Consider the following 14593-nt stretch of genomic DNA (forward strand, 5'->3'; position numbering starts at 1 on the left):
AGTTAAACCCTACATAATGGGGACAAAAGATGGCAATATCCATAATCCTTGTTCTTGTGGGGACATTTTCTGATCCCCATGAAGAATACAGCTTATAAATCATACAGAATTATGTTTTTTGAAAATGTAAAAATGCGGAAGGTTTTCTGTGATGGGTAGGTTTGGTGTGTGTGTGTGTGACTATTGTCCTGGTATGAGTAATACCTCACAGTAACACTAGAGGGCAACTGGCTGTCACTGAGATGACTCCTGCCTGATGTATATAAATATATATGTATCATCACAAATCTCCAGTGCTGGCCATATTCTTACATCTAATCGTTTTAATAACACAGTCTGCTCTCAAAAGAGTTTTTATCATTTAATTACGCCACATTGTGATTTTACTTATATAAAAAAGTCAGGCTGACAGAAAGGATTGACAGGAATGTGTAGACAAAATGTAAGAGAGAGAGGGAAGCAAAATGACGTTGGATTATTTTTAGGCAGAGATCAAATGGCTGTTAGTCAGGCGTTCAGAACAGAAGCTGAGGCAGCATATTAGCATATTGAGAGCAGAATAAAAGCAGAAGAGAAGATTAATGCTGTTACTGTACAGAAGCAGAGCAAAAGAGCTTGATTAAGTTATATTAGATTAGTCTTGTTTTATTTGATCATTGTGGTTACATCGCTATCCAATCGCCATTACTATGTGCTACAACTCTATTAAATAGTGTTGCACAACATATCAATACCATATTGATTAGTGGGTGATATTAAAGTTGTTGTTTTTTATCAGTATTGGGCAGTATTTAATTGCATGTTTTAATATTTAGATTGACTTTGCCCTCATCTAACGCTCACTTGTGATATTTAATAACACTAATAATTTAATAACACTGTTGAATGTAATCTTAAGGTTATCTCAAAATGAATATCCTTTTTCATACTGTACATTATAATGTTGTGATGCATAAATTCACTTCTGGCATTTAAAATGGATTATTTTAATTTGTAGTGTTTATTTTATATTTAGACAAAATAGTAAAGAATTTTTAAATATTTAATATTTAAAATGTATATTTTAATATAATTCACTTTTATTACTATGTTTAGTATAGTAACGTGTAACTATGTCACCTTAAAATAAAATGTTACCGAATTTGGTTTAGGGTTAGTCGCATGTAATTATGCATAATTTACAGTTATTACTAGGAACTACATGTAACGTGTAATAGGACACTGTGAAATAAAGTGTTACTGAATATATTGCTCATAGTATATGTTAACTGATGCATTAACTAATTTGAACAAATGATACCTTATTGTAAAGTGTTACCTAATTGTAGGCTTTAACTGTAATGTGTAACTTGTCCAACACCATTTGTTGTATGAACATGAATAATACCTCAAATCATGCAACATGTTGAGCAGTGGCTTTTCTAACGAATCAAAGTTGGGTTAGATTGTCACCTTCAAAAAAAAATGAAAGAAGGGACCCAAGCCATATATACATAGGGAGTGTCATAGAATATCATATAGCGACTTTGGCAGTTCGAAGTTCATTGTGAAGTTGGGAGGATTGTGAGATGAATAACACATGAGGGGGATTTGGATCTGGAGTGTGTGTCGAGGGATCAAGCTGATGCAGCATTCTCCCACAACCGCACATGACATAACACCACACACTCCAGCACAAACGGCCAGATAAATAAATAACAAACACACACACTGTATGCAGCCTCCTCCGGCATATGCGCAGCTTTCAGTGATGTGCTGTGACTGTGCCACTTGCTCTCTCTTGAATTAGCATCTGACCTTGGTGTGTGTGCGTCATGTACGCACGCGCTCACGCCGCATTCCCCCCCGTGAGGGGACGCGCGGTGACATTGACTCATTGTTTGGTCCAATCTGTTTGCACTGTAAAAAAAAAGGCCTCGCAGAAGTCGCACTGCTGCTGCTGATTCAGAGACTTGTGCTCAACACTATCAGCGATTAAAAGATAGAAGTGTTGCTGCTTCGGTGGGGGATTTGGGAGCGCGCAGCATTATTTAATGAGGGCGATATCATTTATTCATCGTGTATGTTTTGCTCCTTCTGCACCTCACAGTGCCATCTGCTGTATAGCGCTGTATTAAATCACACCGAGCAGAGGAATTCTATCAGGCCGTGAGAGAGGAAAAATAAAAGGTCTTCACATATAGAGTGGTTTACTGCGACAAAATGATCACAAGTCATTCATTTTCTTTTTGAGAGCAGTTTAAAGCTCAAATGTTCAAGATTAAAAATACGAATAATTGTTTCAAACAGGTTTCCAAAAAATGCAACCCATCTGCCATGTCACATGGCATTTAAGACTCAAGTGATTGGCCCAAAAACTGCCTATTGGCTAAGATTGTAGAGTTTTTTTTCTTTTTTGTCATAGTTATCAGTCTATATATATTGGATATAATATTGGATATGCCTGAATCCATTTGTAGCATTTGTTTTTACTGATATTTGGCAGTTTTATATTATCAGCATTGGCCGAGAAATGTCAAAACCAGCATTTATTTTGACAGCAACAGGACTTTTATTTTGACAGCACTAAAAATGCCATCACCTGAATGCAGATGCGAGCGTAATCTTGAAGTCTTTGATATCGGACTATGCTATGTTATATCCAGTTTGCTGCTATGTTATATTAATGTCACATGTCAATGTGTACTGTATGTAAAATCAGCGTTACGTGATCTTTTTTTTTTTTATAATTCCCAATGCGCACATATTTACCAGATTACTGAATGCACTGTTGGTTACAGTGTTTACTTCCTTCTCATTTATGTAACTATTTCTTTATTTGTGAAAAATACTGTAATATGATTACAAAATCAAGAAGTTGCTAAAGCATCAATAAACCAATCAATAAATACGTTTATTTACATATTGATTGATTTTACAATTAGTTATTTCTAATTTAATCAATCAAAATTTAATTCCAGCAATTGTTATGCACGTTATTTAATTTAAATAATGTAATATCATATATATCAGCATTATATCGGCCATCGGTAATCTTGCTCTCTAAAATATTGTTTTGGCTATCCAAAAAATCCATATCAGTCAAGCTCTAAATAGTATAGAATTTTATCTCTGGACCCAAGCTCTGGATTATTGATATGAATGTGTCTATCGTGTATGCGCTCATATAATCCATTTACCTCGCTGGTGTAATGAATGGGAACTGCCGCTGATGATGAAAACATGGGTGGGATTAGGCGTACAGCCAGTCTTCCTGCATAATTAAACCAGTGAGTTTCCTAGCAGCAGAGTTGATCAGGTGGACGTGTGCCAGAACACACTGGTCATGTGATGAGCGTGACCTTTCAGCAGGATGCAACATCATCACTCTAGCTGTTCTAGCAGTCAGGTACCATTGAGATAATATTATAGTTTTCATTCATATATTTCCCAGCTTTTTCACCCATTCACCCATTTTCAGCTTATTTTTAGTTAAAGTTTAGTAATTTTGTTGTTTTGTCATTTTTATTCATTTTTATCTTCTACGTCTAAATAGTTTTTTATTATTTTTTTGTTGTTTGTAAATATTGCCTTGTCAACTAGCTAAAATAAAATAAAATACATTTATTTGACTAGTTTTAGTTAACTAATAACCCTGATGAACACAAGTCAATTCAAAACTGTAAAATACTAATTAGCCATGTGACTGCATAATCCTTGCTGTTTTGTATTTGTAAAGATAACATATCAAAATTGACCCTATTTACTTTCTTTAATGTGTTTTATTGTAAATGATCCAAAGATATATGTATTTTTTTTAATCTCCTGTAAATATTAATTTTCTGAATCAAAACTTCATTAGTTTATTCACGATGAATCAATGTAATTAGTTTATTAATTATTGATGTAACCACGGCCATGTGAGCAAGTAAATATAATATTAACCAATAAAACAGTTAAACATTTTTCCATCCAATAAAATGCTTGAAAACAGCAGGCAAAATTAAATTAAATCTAATCCTAACATAAAATAATATTGTAAACAATGCAATGATATAATTTCATATTATTATGTTTTTGAGTTTATTTATTTATTTATGGTAGTTGTAAATGTACTGTACAATGATTTGAGCCATGGAATGTGAGGGTGAATATTTTCCCACACTGTTGTGTGTGTGTGTGTGTGTGTGTGTGTGTGTGTGTGCAGGGGTGTGGGTCTGATTTTGATTGAGACTCAGATTCAGTTCATTTAATTTGGCTTCCTCTGTAACTTCCATCCACCGCAAATGTTTCAGGTCAAAACTCTGGAGAATCCGCAGATATGCTTCAAACGTATTTGCTCAAAGGAAAAAGCATGACCACAGGAATGCACAAGCAGATATTTGATCTGCGAGAGACCCCATAGTGCTCTGTAATGACTTTGGAAGAAGGTAGAGAAGCCCAGCTCGGCTTCAAAGCTCTGGCCACCCTTCAGCCCCCAGCACCAGGGTAAATGACCTGTTAAAATCCACAGAGGGAAAGTGCAGAGATTACTGGAAACAAAAGCAACTGAGTTGCTGTAATGAGCTTTTGATGTTTGTGACAATGGGAGCCATCAGTTTGGGGGGAAACAAGAAAAGAAGACATATTAAGTAGAGGTCTGCTGTTCCTTTGGATAATTGGAGCTTTGGTTTGCAGGACAGTGACACAACTTATGCATTATGGGTGTATTTAAAAGCATTTGGATAATATTACACATTGGCTTATTTAATGTAAATGGTGTACGGTCACATGTTAAATACTCATTGACATATATATGACTGTTGTATATATATATATATATAAAACTCAAAAACATAATAATATGAAATTATATTATTGCATTGTTTATATATATATATATATATATATATATATATATAAATAAACAATGCAATAATATAATTTCATATTATTATGTTTTTGAGTTTTATATATATATATATATATATATATATATATATTCTAACTACAAATTCTAACATTCCTCTTCTGGCTAAGTAGGAACACTTAACAGCCAATTATCTCACACTGGCCAAATATTGGCAGATTCTAAGGCCAGGCTGATGTATCTGCAATCTTGTCCCTATATTGTGTGCTAGAATAAGGGAGAGAGAGAGACCACAGTTGTTTTGTCTCATCAGCAGACTCAGGAATCAGGAATTTGATAGGGAAATCCATGGAATTCTGTGGAATGGATTTAAAGTGGTCATGACATGGATTTTTTATTTTATTATTTTATTTTAATATGTTCCTTGAAGTTCAGTTATAATGTTAATTAAAAAAATGATTATTTTCAACCCTCATTCAGAGGGACAGATTCTCTGTCTGAAATTATCCGTTTTTAAAGGGGCGGCTCCTTGTCAGTAAACGGCCACTTTTATGATTGGCTAGGAAACAGTTTCAACGCTCACTCACTATTGCACTCGAGTAACACCATGTCCTAACCAGCGAGATGCGATAAGATTCCAGCGACAAATAATTTGTCTGTCCACACTAGACACGACACTACTACGAGATGCGTCAAAATCAATCAAAATCCACAGCCAATCAGAACAGCGTGTGGGCGGAGTCTCGCGCCAAGTGCACACTGCACAGTAATCTTGACGGCACTCGCAAGAAAATGGATAAGTAGGCAACATAATCAAATTCACAAATATTACACCAATTTAAACATTGAAAATGCATAGGCTACTGAGTTAGCCTACTAAAACAATCTTTGTCAGAGAATACACTTGACTGTTCAAAGTTTCTAAATGAAGTTCTGGGTAAAAAATTTCCTCTCAGAAAGTCCCTGCTCGCAAGGTAGTACTTTTTCAAAAGTTCAGGGACTTGGGCGCTGAACATGCTGATTGATTGAGTTCATGCAGCATTTTGATTGGTTGACTCCACACAGTATTTTATTTCAACCACCATTTTTAAAAGTCTGTTGCAGTGCGTGCCGTAAGAGTTGTTTGCTATTTGAATCAACAATGGATTTAAAAAAATACAACCGATGGACCGACTACGATGAGAACTGGAAAGTGGCGTGCAGTCCTGCGTTACTGGACTAATTTGCCTAATCTTCAGGTACTTTAGACTGCGATGGAAACGCAGACAGAAACAGGTCTGGGGAAAAAAGTTCCTGGGACAAATTGTTCCCAGTAATTTCGGTGGAAACGCGGCTTTATTACTGTAGTACACTGTAAAAAAATCCACCTAATTTAAGTTAAAGGGATAGTTCAGGATTTTAGACATGAATCTCTATAGCTTCCCCATAAGCAGTGTGGTGCATTGACCATGACTTACCCCCGACAGCGTCCTGTGAGCCGAGCTCCGGTCCAGTTTTGGTCAAGATGAAATTAGTCCGGCAAGTTTGCTGGGGTCACGGCAATAACGTTTTTTTCTTCTCAAATCAATATGTGTTCAAAAGAGTGATATATTTGCAGCACAAAACCGCTGTCTATGGAGAGGTCAGACCTCGTAATGGCTTGGCACTATTTTCTTCCCCGTCATATCACTGCGCGCTGCCGCTACCTACAGCCAGCTGGGAGCCGCGCACGTGTCACTTTGTTTACAGCTCGTAAAGAGAACGATAACATGTCTGACTACAGCAGCGACGATGACAACATTGACTTCGACACACAGCCAAAAGGATATCTTTACGAACCTGAATACACAGATGACGAGTTACGCCAGATGGAGTTAGAAAGGACAGAAAGAGAGAGGATGGACAGAGAAGTTGAACAAGTTGAAGCTGGAGCCACAGCTGCTGCAGTGAGACATCGAGTGGCCGACAAATGGTGGTGTCGCTCTTGGTGAGTAGCTATGTTAGCTCGTTCGTGTAGCTGTTCTGAGCACGTAAACACTGCTGTAAACACTGCCGAACAACTGAAAAAGTGGTGTGCGCCTGCGCAGCTCGCAGCTGGCTGTAGGTAGCGGCAGCGCGCAGTGATATGACAGGGGAGAAAATAGTGCCAAGCCATTACGAGGTCTGACCTCTCCATAGACAACGTTTTAGTGACGCAAATATATCACTCTTTTGAACACATATTGATTTGAGAAGAAAAAAGCTTTATTGCCGTGACCCCGGCAATCTTGCCGGACTAATTTCATCTTGACCAAAACTGGACCGGAGCTCGGCTCACAGGACGCTGTCGGGGGTAAGTCATGGTCAATGCACCACACTGCTTATGGGGAAGCTATAGAGATTCATGTCCAAAATCCTGAACTATCCCTTTAAAGGTGCATTGCGCAAGTCTCTGAGTTTTTGCAGAACTATGCCCCCTCTGGCGGCAAGCGAAACTGCAACCAGAGGTTGTCTTTTGCACTAGACAAAAGTTTTCATTTTTTTATCTTACGTGGAGTTTGCGTTGGTGTTTGAAATGAACTACAAGCCGGTCTCTTAGAATCCATCTGCTACGGAGAATGGCGGTGAATACACAAACCTGCCAGACATAGCCAGGTGAGCGTGCCGTGAACGCGCATGACGTCACGCCCAGTCTCAAATTCCGACCCGAATCCCTCTTATTTATTTTACTGTACAGGATTATAGAGACAATCGCAGTGATCAGAGAAGGGCTCATTCAGCCCATCAGGCAATTGTTTAAGCATGTATGGGTTAGAAAACGGGTATTTTTAACATGAAAAGTTGCGCAATGCACCTTTAAGTACTATCAACTTGGTTGTGCAAGTCATTTAAACTTAAATCATATTAAACTAACTTTAAAAAATGTAGTTGAATCTTGTATATCTTATTAAAAAAAGTTGAAATTTGCTTAAATTATTTTGATGGATTAATGTAAAAATATAGCGATCAGATCATTTTGTAGCTGATACAATAAATAATTTGTGTAATTTATTGATTTTCAATTTGGATCATGTGATAAATTCTGCTTTATCACAGAAATAAATTACATTTAAAAACATATTAAAATAGAAAACGGTTATATAAAATGTGTAATAATATTTGACAACATTACTGTTTTTGCTTTTTTTTTTTTTTCACATAAATGCAACCTTGGTGAGCATCAAAAACATAAAAAAAATCTTAATGACCCCTCATTTTTTAACCGTAGTGTTTATATTAAACATTAAATTAACCAATAAATTGTTATTTATATTATGGAAGTCTTAAAAATGAGAATGGAGTGCTCATATTGGAGAGCTCAACACGGGATAGCAAGCGTGAAGTAAAGGAGCTAATGTACTCCAGCAATCATGAGTAATACATTACTCACATGGCTGGAATTCAAATGATTGTGATGTGGGGTGGAAGCTAAAAGGGAAAGAATTGGCAAATACGAATGCAGAGTGAATTAGTCTAAGGAACAAAGGAAAAGTGACATTTAAGAGAGAAGCGGCCTCATTTCCTCAATAAACGTAAGCCTTTCCTCTGCCTAGCCCACGGATGCCTGCGCAAATGTGTTTGTCATGGCCACAGCAGCCAAGTAAACAACCTGCCTGTTGCCAAGGTGACAAAAAAGGCTTCTTACATAAATGTTTATTTATGAACAAATGGACTCATTTGATGCGCCGTTTCTCTGACCCCAATGCTGCGCGCGCCAAATTTGATGAAAAAAGGCGGCGTGTTGAGAAAAGAACCCAAAAATAAAATAAAATAAGCTCTTCTCCAGCTGATTAGGTAATGCTTTCTTTTCTTTTCCCAGAACAGATCATGTTGCCAGTCTGAGCTTTGTTGGAAGATCAAGTGTGGCGTTGTGGCCGCAGCGTTGGGCCTTGTGTAACCTTGACGATGATTTAATCATCAGCGCACATGGAATGCAGTGCCAGCTGACCGCACTGAACCTGCGCTCGAGAGCACCTGTCCTGGTGTCTGAAGCTCCTCCTGCCTCTCGTTGCTCGGAGTTTGAACTCTTGCTTGTGGTTGTCATTTTCCAGCTGGATGCTGGTGATGCTTCGATGCCGTTCATCAGGTGCACAATGGGCTTTTAGAAACGTCTGGAAATGTGAAACATTTGATTCTTCTCTGGCCCGAAAGAAAGACTGTTCACTCGGTCATCACTAGGGGTGGGCGATATAACAGATGACTTGATCAGCAGGTAGAAATGTGTCAACCCGGTAGAGTTACACATGGTTATGCATATCATATGTGACTGTTTTTGCAAGCATTTTTCAGCCTTGCCAGTTTAAACATTCAAGCGATTTAAACCATTCAAGCTCAATACATTTTTTTAAATAAAGGTTGTTTATTGAAGAATGAAGAAACTTTAACATCCATGGAACCTTTCCATTGCACAAAAGGTTCTTTATAGTGAAAAAAAAAAGGTTATTCTGATTATTAAAATGTTCTTCACACTAAGAAAAAATGGTTCTTTGAAGGACTATTCACTAAAAGGTTCTTTGGGGAACCAAAATGGGTCTTCTATGGCGTCTCTGCGAAAAACCCAATTTTTGAACGTTTATTTTTAAGAGTGAAGTTGCGAAAGAAACGCAATTAGTCAGACGTTTTTCTGTGCATATATGGTTAAACGGATGCTCTTAAATGGTCAAATGCGCACAAAATTATGTATAAAGGACCGTTTTGGTGAGTATTCACGTAAACAGAGTTGGTTATGTCTTGGCTCAAATCCTGGGCAAATTCCTATCGGAAGTGAGCATCCCTATGCCCTTCTCACTCCGAAGGGCAGAGCTCTTGAAGTAGGGAGCAGGGCGTCATCGTGAGGATTCGCCATCCTGGGTCACATGACCATAAACGATTAAATTACTTCCTTGCAGTGACCATCGCATGTTCCCTTCACTAACGGACTTGTGGAAGGGCCCTTTTGTGAAGGGATTCAGTTGTTCACTTTTGTTTGGAACGTCCCTACAAATGGCGTCTTTTGGAATTTGGAATTCCCCCCTGTTCCTGGGGATGAAGGGAAGTGAAGTGGCACATGCCCCATAGGGGTAAGTTGTGCCATGTCAAACAGAAAGTTGAATTATTAGGGAATATGTGAAACAAGATTAGTGAATGAATTTTTTCAAATAATGACAGAATATTCATTCTAGTCTTTTAAGGCTGACCCGGTTGCACCCACCTCAATTTTCGCTGTTATTTTGAGCTGTGATGACGACGTATTATGGATTTTATTCATTTGCCCTTCAGGCTTTGTTTGAGTTTTCCTCTTGTTGACACATCCTGTCATTCCGTGAATTGCTTTACCATTAGCATGTGTATTATCTAACCTTCCTGCTTGGAGGCCGATATAATAATGAAAATGATTTGGAACTGATGACCAAGAATGCCTGTAACAGTGATGGACAGCATTTTGACCTTGTCTCAGGATAATTAAGTCCTGAGTGCCATTCAATGTAAAAAAATATCCAGAATGAAGAAGGATGAAATATAATTTAAAGCAATGTAAGTCACTGGAATGGCTCCAGGGATCAGTTGTCAAGCAACCAATTGGTGGAACAATGTTGGATGTAGTTTATGTGTGTCCGCCACAGACATTGTCATGTTTCCCTATTTGTGCTATAGTGCAGTGAGCAGATGTCAGGGGTCTTTATGGGCTGTGGGTGCTTATGGCTGACATTGGCGGCTCTAACTGGTCTTCTGCTGTCCACAGCTCCCAACCTGAAGGGCCGGCCCCGGAAGAAGAAGCTCTCCATCTCCCAGCGGCGAGATTCTCAGGGGCAGAGCGGCACTGCCAAGGAGCCAAATGGCGTGGAGAGCAAGTCTCTTTTCAAGGTATTGAAATTGTGAAGATAATGATTTTCATATTATGACTAATATCTAGGCTCCCCGAGTGCCAAACTTTCAACTATCAGCATAAGGTCTGGTCCACTTTGCAGAAGAAGTAATCCCCATTTAGACAAGAAGAGACTGTCTGAGCATCATGCACAGCGGTTTCTGGGAAAGTTTGTGCAGAAAATATTAAAGAAATCAGTAGACACTGGGCCATTTCAGAAAATCATACAATGGCTAGTATTTTAAATGTATATACAGTGCTTAACAAATTTATTAGACTACCTGTCATAATAAAGAGAAAACACAAATATTTTAGGAATCTTTCAAAAACTTGTTAAAAAAAAAAAAAAAACTTGTCATTTATTAGGCAAATAACAAACTGAAACAACTAAATAGTCTTTATTCACACATAAAAACCAAAAAAACTTAATATTTTGTACAGTATGTTTCCACAGTCTCTGTTGGTATTGACTTACAAATAGTTTCTAATTGTTCCCAAATATTTATCTTTGAATCCATTAAATCCCAAATGTATTTATTTATTTATTTATTTATTGTGATCCAAATATTTAAAAAAAGGAAGTCCTAAACCCTAATCCAGTTTTAGATAAATTATACAGTAACAAATGTATTTTCATTTATATTAAATTGATAGTATATAATACGTATTAAATCAAGTAGAAAATAAAGTAAAATGAATACAAAATTAAAGTAATATACGTAATACCATAAAAAGCTGGATAATTTTGAAAATGAAAAATAAAATAATAATAAAGATAATTTCAGTGCAGATGCAGTTAATTTCAACACATGAGCAGTGGTATTGTTCAGTACACTGGGCACAGAAATATAGGGCATCCTTCATTTTCTTCATTTTCATTGTCTTCCAATGCAAAAAACCCCAACTTTTTTTTGTTTTGTTTTTTAGTTCAGTCTTTCTTTCTTTGCTTTTTTTTAGTTAGTTCATTTTTAGATATGATTAGCTCAGTCTCAGTTTCAATCCATCAATCTGAAGTACTTCCCTCCTTTTCCTGTTGTTCGGCATTTAGTGTTTGTGTTGCTTCAGATTCCCATGTTTGACTAATGGGCTACAATTGTTTTTCTTCTTGTTATTTTATCAACCTTTGCCCTTGCATGTCATTTCCTGTCCATTCTCCTGCCAGCATGAGGGCAGTGTTTTATGGTCTTCCTCATCTGGATGAATATTTGTTAGCAAAACAGCAGCTAATTCACTCCAGCTTTGTTGAAAACCTTAAAAACATGCAGTGATCTAAACCGGCCCTGACTAATGTGGCTCTATAGCTCATCTGCATGATTGTTTATATCATTGCAAAATGTAAACTGTGTAATCGCACAGCTCTATATATAAATGGATATATATAATATCCAACTTTATGCGCATACATGCAGTACGCTCACATACAGCAACGGTGCAAAAACTGTGTTTTTTCACAAAATGTTACTATATTATCGCCCAGCTCTTTATATAAAGTTGGATATATAAGTATGTCCAACTTTATCTCCATATATATATATAGATATAGATATATAATTCACATAGCATATCTCAACTGCTTGATCGCTTTTATCGTGGCAAAATGTAAACCATATTATTGCCCAGCTCTAAGCTGCTAAATGGCATGAAGATATTAAGATATTATAAATGAAGATATTAAGGCATGAAGATATTATAAACATTAACACCATGATTTTCTGTAAAGCTGCTTTGAAACAATATGTATTGTGAAAAAATGCTATACAAATAAATTTGACTTGACTTGAAAAAAATTTGTTTATATATATATATATATATATATATATATATATATATATATATATATATATATATTTCAAGCAGAGTAATTTGGTCTCAGTAATATAAATAAATAGTAATTAAAAACAAAGGGTTTTGTTCCGTAATAGCCCTCATATGATAGAGAACATGCACACATATACTTCAAAACCCCATGTTATCCTGCTTCCAGGGAGTGTTTAATCCATGTCAACGTAACCTAATGCTTCAGCGTTTCATTCTTTGACTTTTTTTTTTTGTATTTGTTCACATATTCCACTGGCCTTGATAACTCCTTTTGGAAAATAAATGCTCTTGATTACCGGGAACAGATGGTTAAACAGACGTGTGTGGGCCAGCGATGACTGTAGTATGTGACAGCATGGTGAGGCCTGACACTGTAAAACTGACTCCAGAACAGTTCTCAGACACTCACTCCTGGGTCAGAACAGCTATTTCAAGAGTTTGAAAGTTCGTTGTGGTATTTAGAAAATGCACAGGATTTTTCTTACAGAACTGAAAACAATCAGTGTGTAAACCAGTGGTTCTCAGTTGGTCACAGGTTCTGATTTTTTCTTTAAAACAATTTGGGGAGGGGGGAAAAAATCACTTTGATCTGTATTTTGGCTTGTTTTTAGTGCCATTCGAAGGTTTGGGATCGGAACGTGGTTTTTGTTTTGTTTTGTTTTTAGAAAATAATACTTTTATTCAGGAAGAATCCATTGCATTGATCAAAGGTTACAGTAAAGACTTACACTGTTACAAAATATTTCTCTATCAAATAAATCAAAATGAGTCCTGAAATTTCTTTATCACGTATTCCACAAAAATATTTATCAGCACAATTGTTTTCAGCATCACGAGTCATAAGAAGAAATTATTCTTGAGCACCAAATTATATTATTAGAATGATTTTTAAAGGATCATGTGACACTGAATGAATACTGGAGTAATGAAGCTGAATATTCATCTTCGTTATCAAAGGAATAAATCACACACGCACACACACACACATACATACATACATACATACATTTTCTATCTCCGAGATTTTAAGCATAAATCTAACAATAATTAGTGGTGTTCGCAAAAAGCAAAAACAGTAAGTGATGACAACTTATCTTGTTTTAATAATTTTTCATAATGTTACTGGAAAACAAGACAGTAATACTGATTTAAAAAAGTATAATTTTTTCTAGTGATGAAGCAAAAAAAAAAAAAAGATTAATTCAAAACCACTGATTCAATCTGTAACAAAACTCTGTACATTAATAGATGCATTATCTTTTGATATTTTGATATTTATTTGATGCAGTAGATCTGATGTTATCCACCTAGACAGACCAAGCTTGCTTTTCAATATTCTTAAATATTTATTTTTGCTATGTGACGTTCAGATGAAGGTGGACTCAAAATCAGGACTGCCCAAGCCCAGAAACAACAATAGTGGCAGCAGTTGGAAAAAAGCGGCGTCCGAGGACAAACCGAAGGTTGAAGGAGGTGAGGAGTGCCGTACAGATGAGCAGGCCTTCCTGGTGGCGCTGTATAAGTACATGAAAGAGAGGAAAACTCCCATTGAGAGGATACCGTACCTGGGCTTCAAACAGAGTGAGTACAGATTCTTAACCAGCTCTGAAGATCTCAAGTGCTAGTTTTATCATCAACCTCAGAGCCAAATTGAAAAAAATGTGTGTGCCATTTACGGTCACTAGTTCAAGGGGAAATTGATGCTATTTCAAAAAGTCAAGAATGCTTGAAGAATCTGTTTCCAAAAGAAAAAGCTCATTCTGTCATCTTACCCTCATAAGGGTCATTCCAAACCTGATCTTCTTTCTTTCGTGAAACACAAAAGGATATCTTAGGTAGAATGTCTGAACTTTTGTTTTTGCATACAAGATGGATGGTGATTTATACAGATTTATACAGTTTACTGAAGCTTTCAGATCTCATTTGCAGTCATGTGGCATGCGAGAACTGATGGCATTTGCTGTTTATAATGCTAATTTTATGTTATAGAAGAAAAAAACTATATGGTTTGGAAAGACTTTAGGGTGTGAGAAAATGTCTTTGAGATTATGTGTCCTTCCAGTTCACACTAAACACAGTTCGCAGTGGCCCAAAACAGAAAAAAA

General features: G+C 36.6%; 1 protein-coding gene across 1 annotated transcript in view; it reads left to right on the forward strand.

Moving 5' to 3' along the window:
* The window catches only part of arid5b (AT-rich interaction domain 5B), a 111564-nt gene that overhangs the window by 66143 nt on the left and 30828 nt on the right, over positions 1-14593 (forward strand). The window contains exons 5-6 of the mRNA XM_082151483.1: positions 10548-10669; positions 13859-14069. Of these exons, the coding sequence (XP_082007609.1) occupies positions 10548-10669; positions 13859-14069 (333 nt within the window). The remainder of the gene's footprint in view (positions 1-10547; positions 10670-13858; positions 14070-14593) is intronic.

This window comes from Leuciscus leuciscus (genome assembly GCF_965113295.1).
Source record: "Leuciscus leuciscus genome assembly, chromosome: 21".
In the NCBI taxonomy this organism is placed as follows: domain Eukaryota; kingdom Metazoa; phylum Chordata; class Actinopteri; order Cypriniformes; family Leuciscidae; genus Leuciscus; species Leuciscus leuciscus.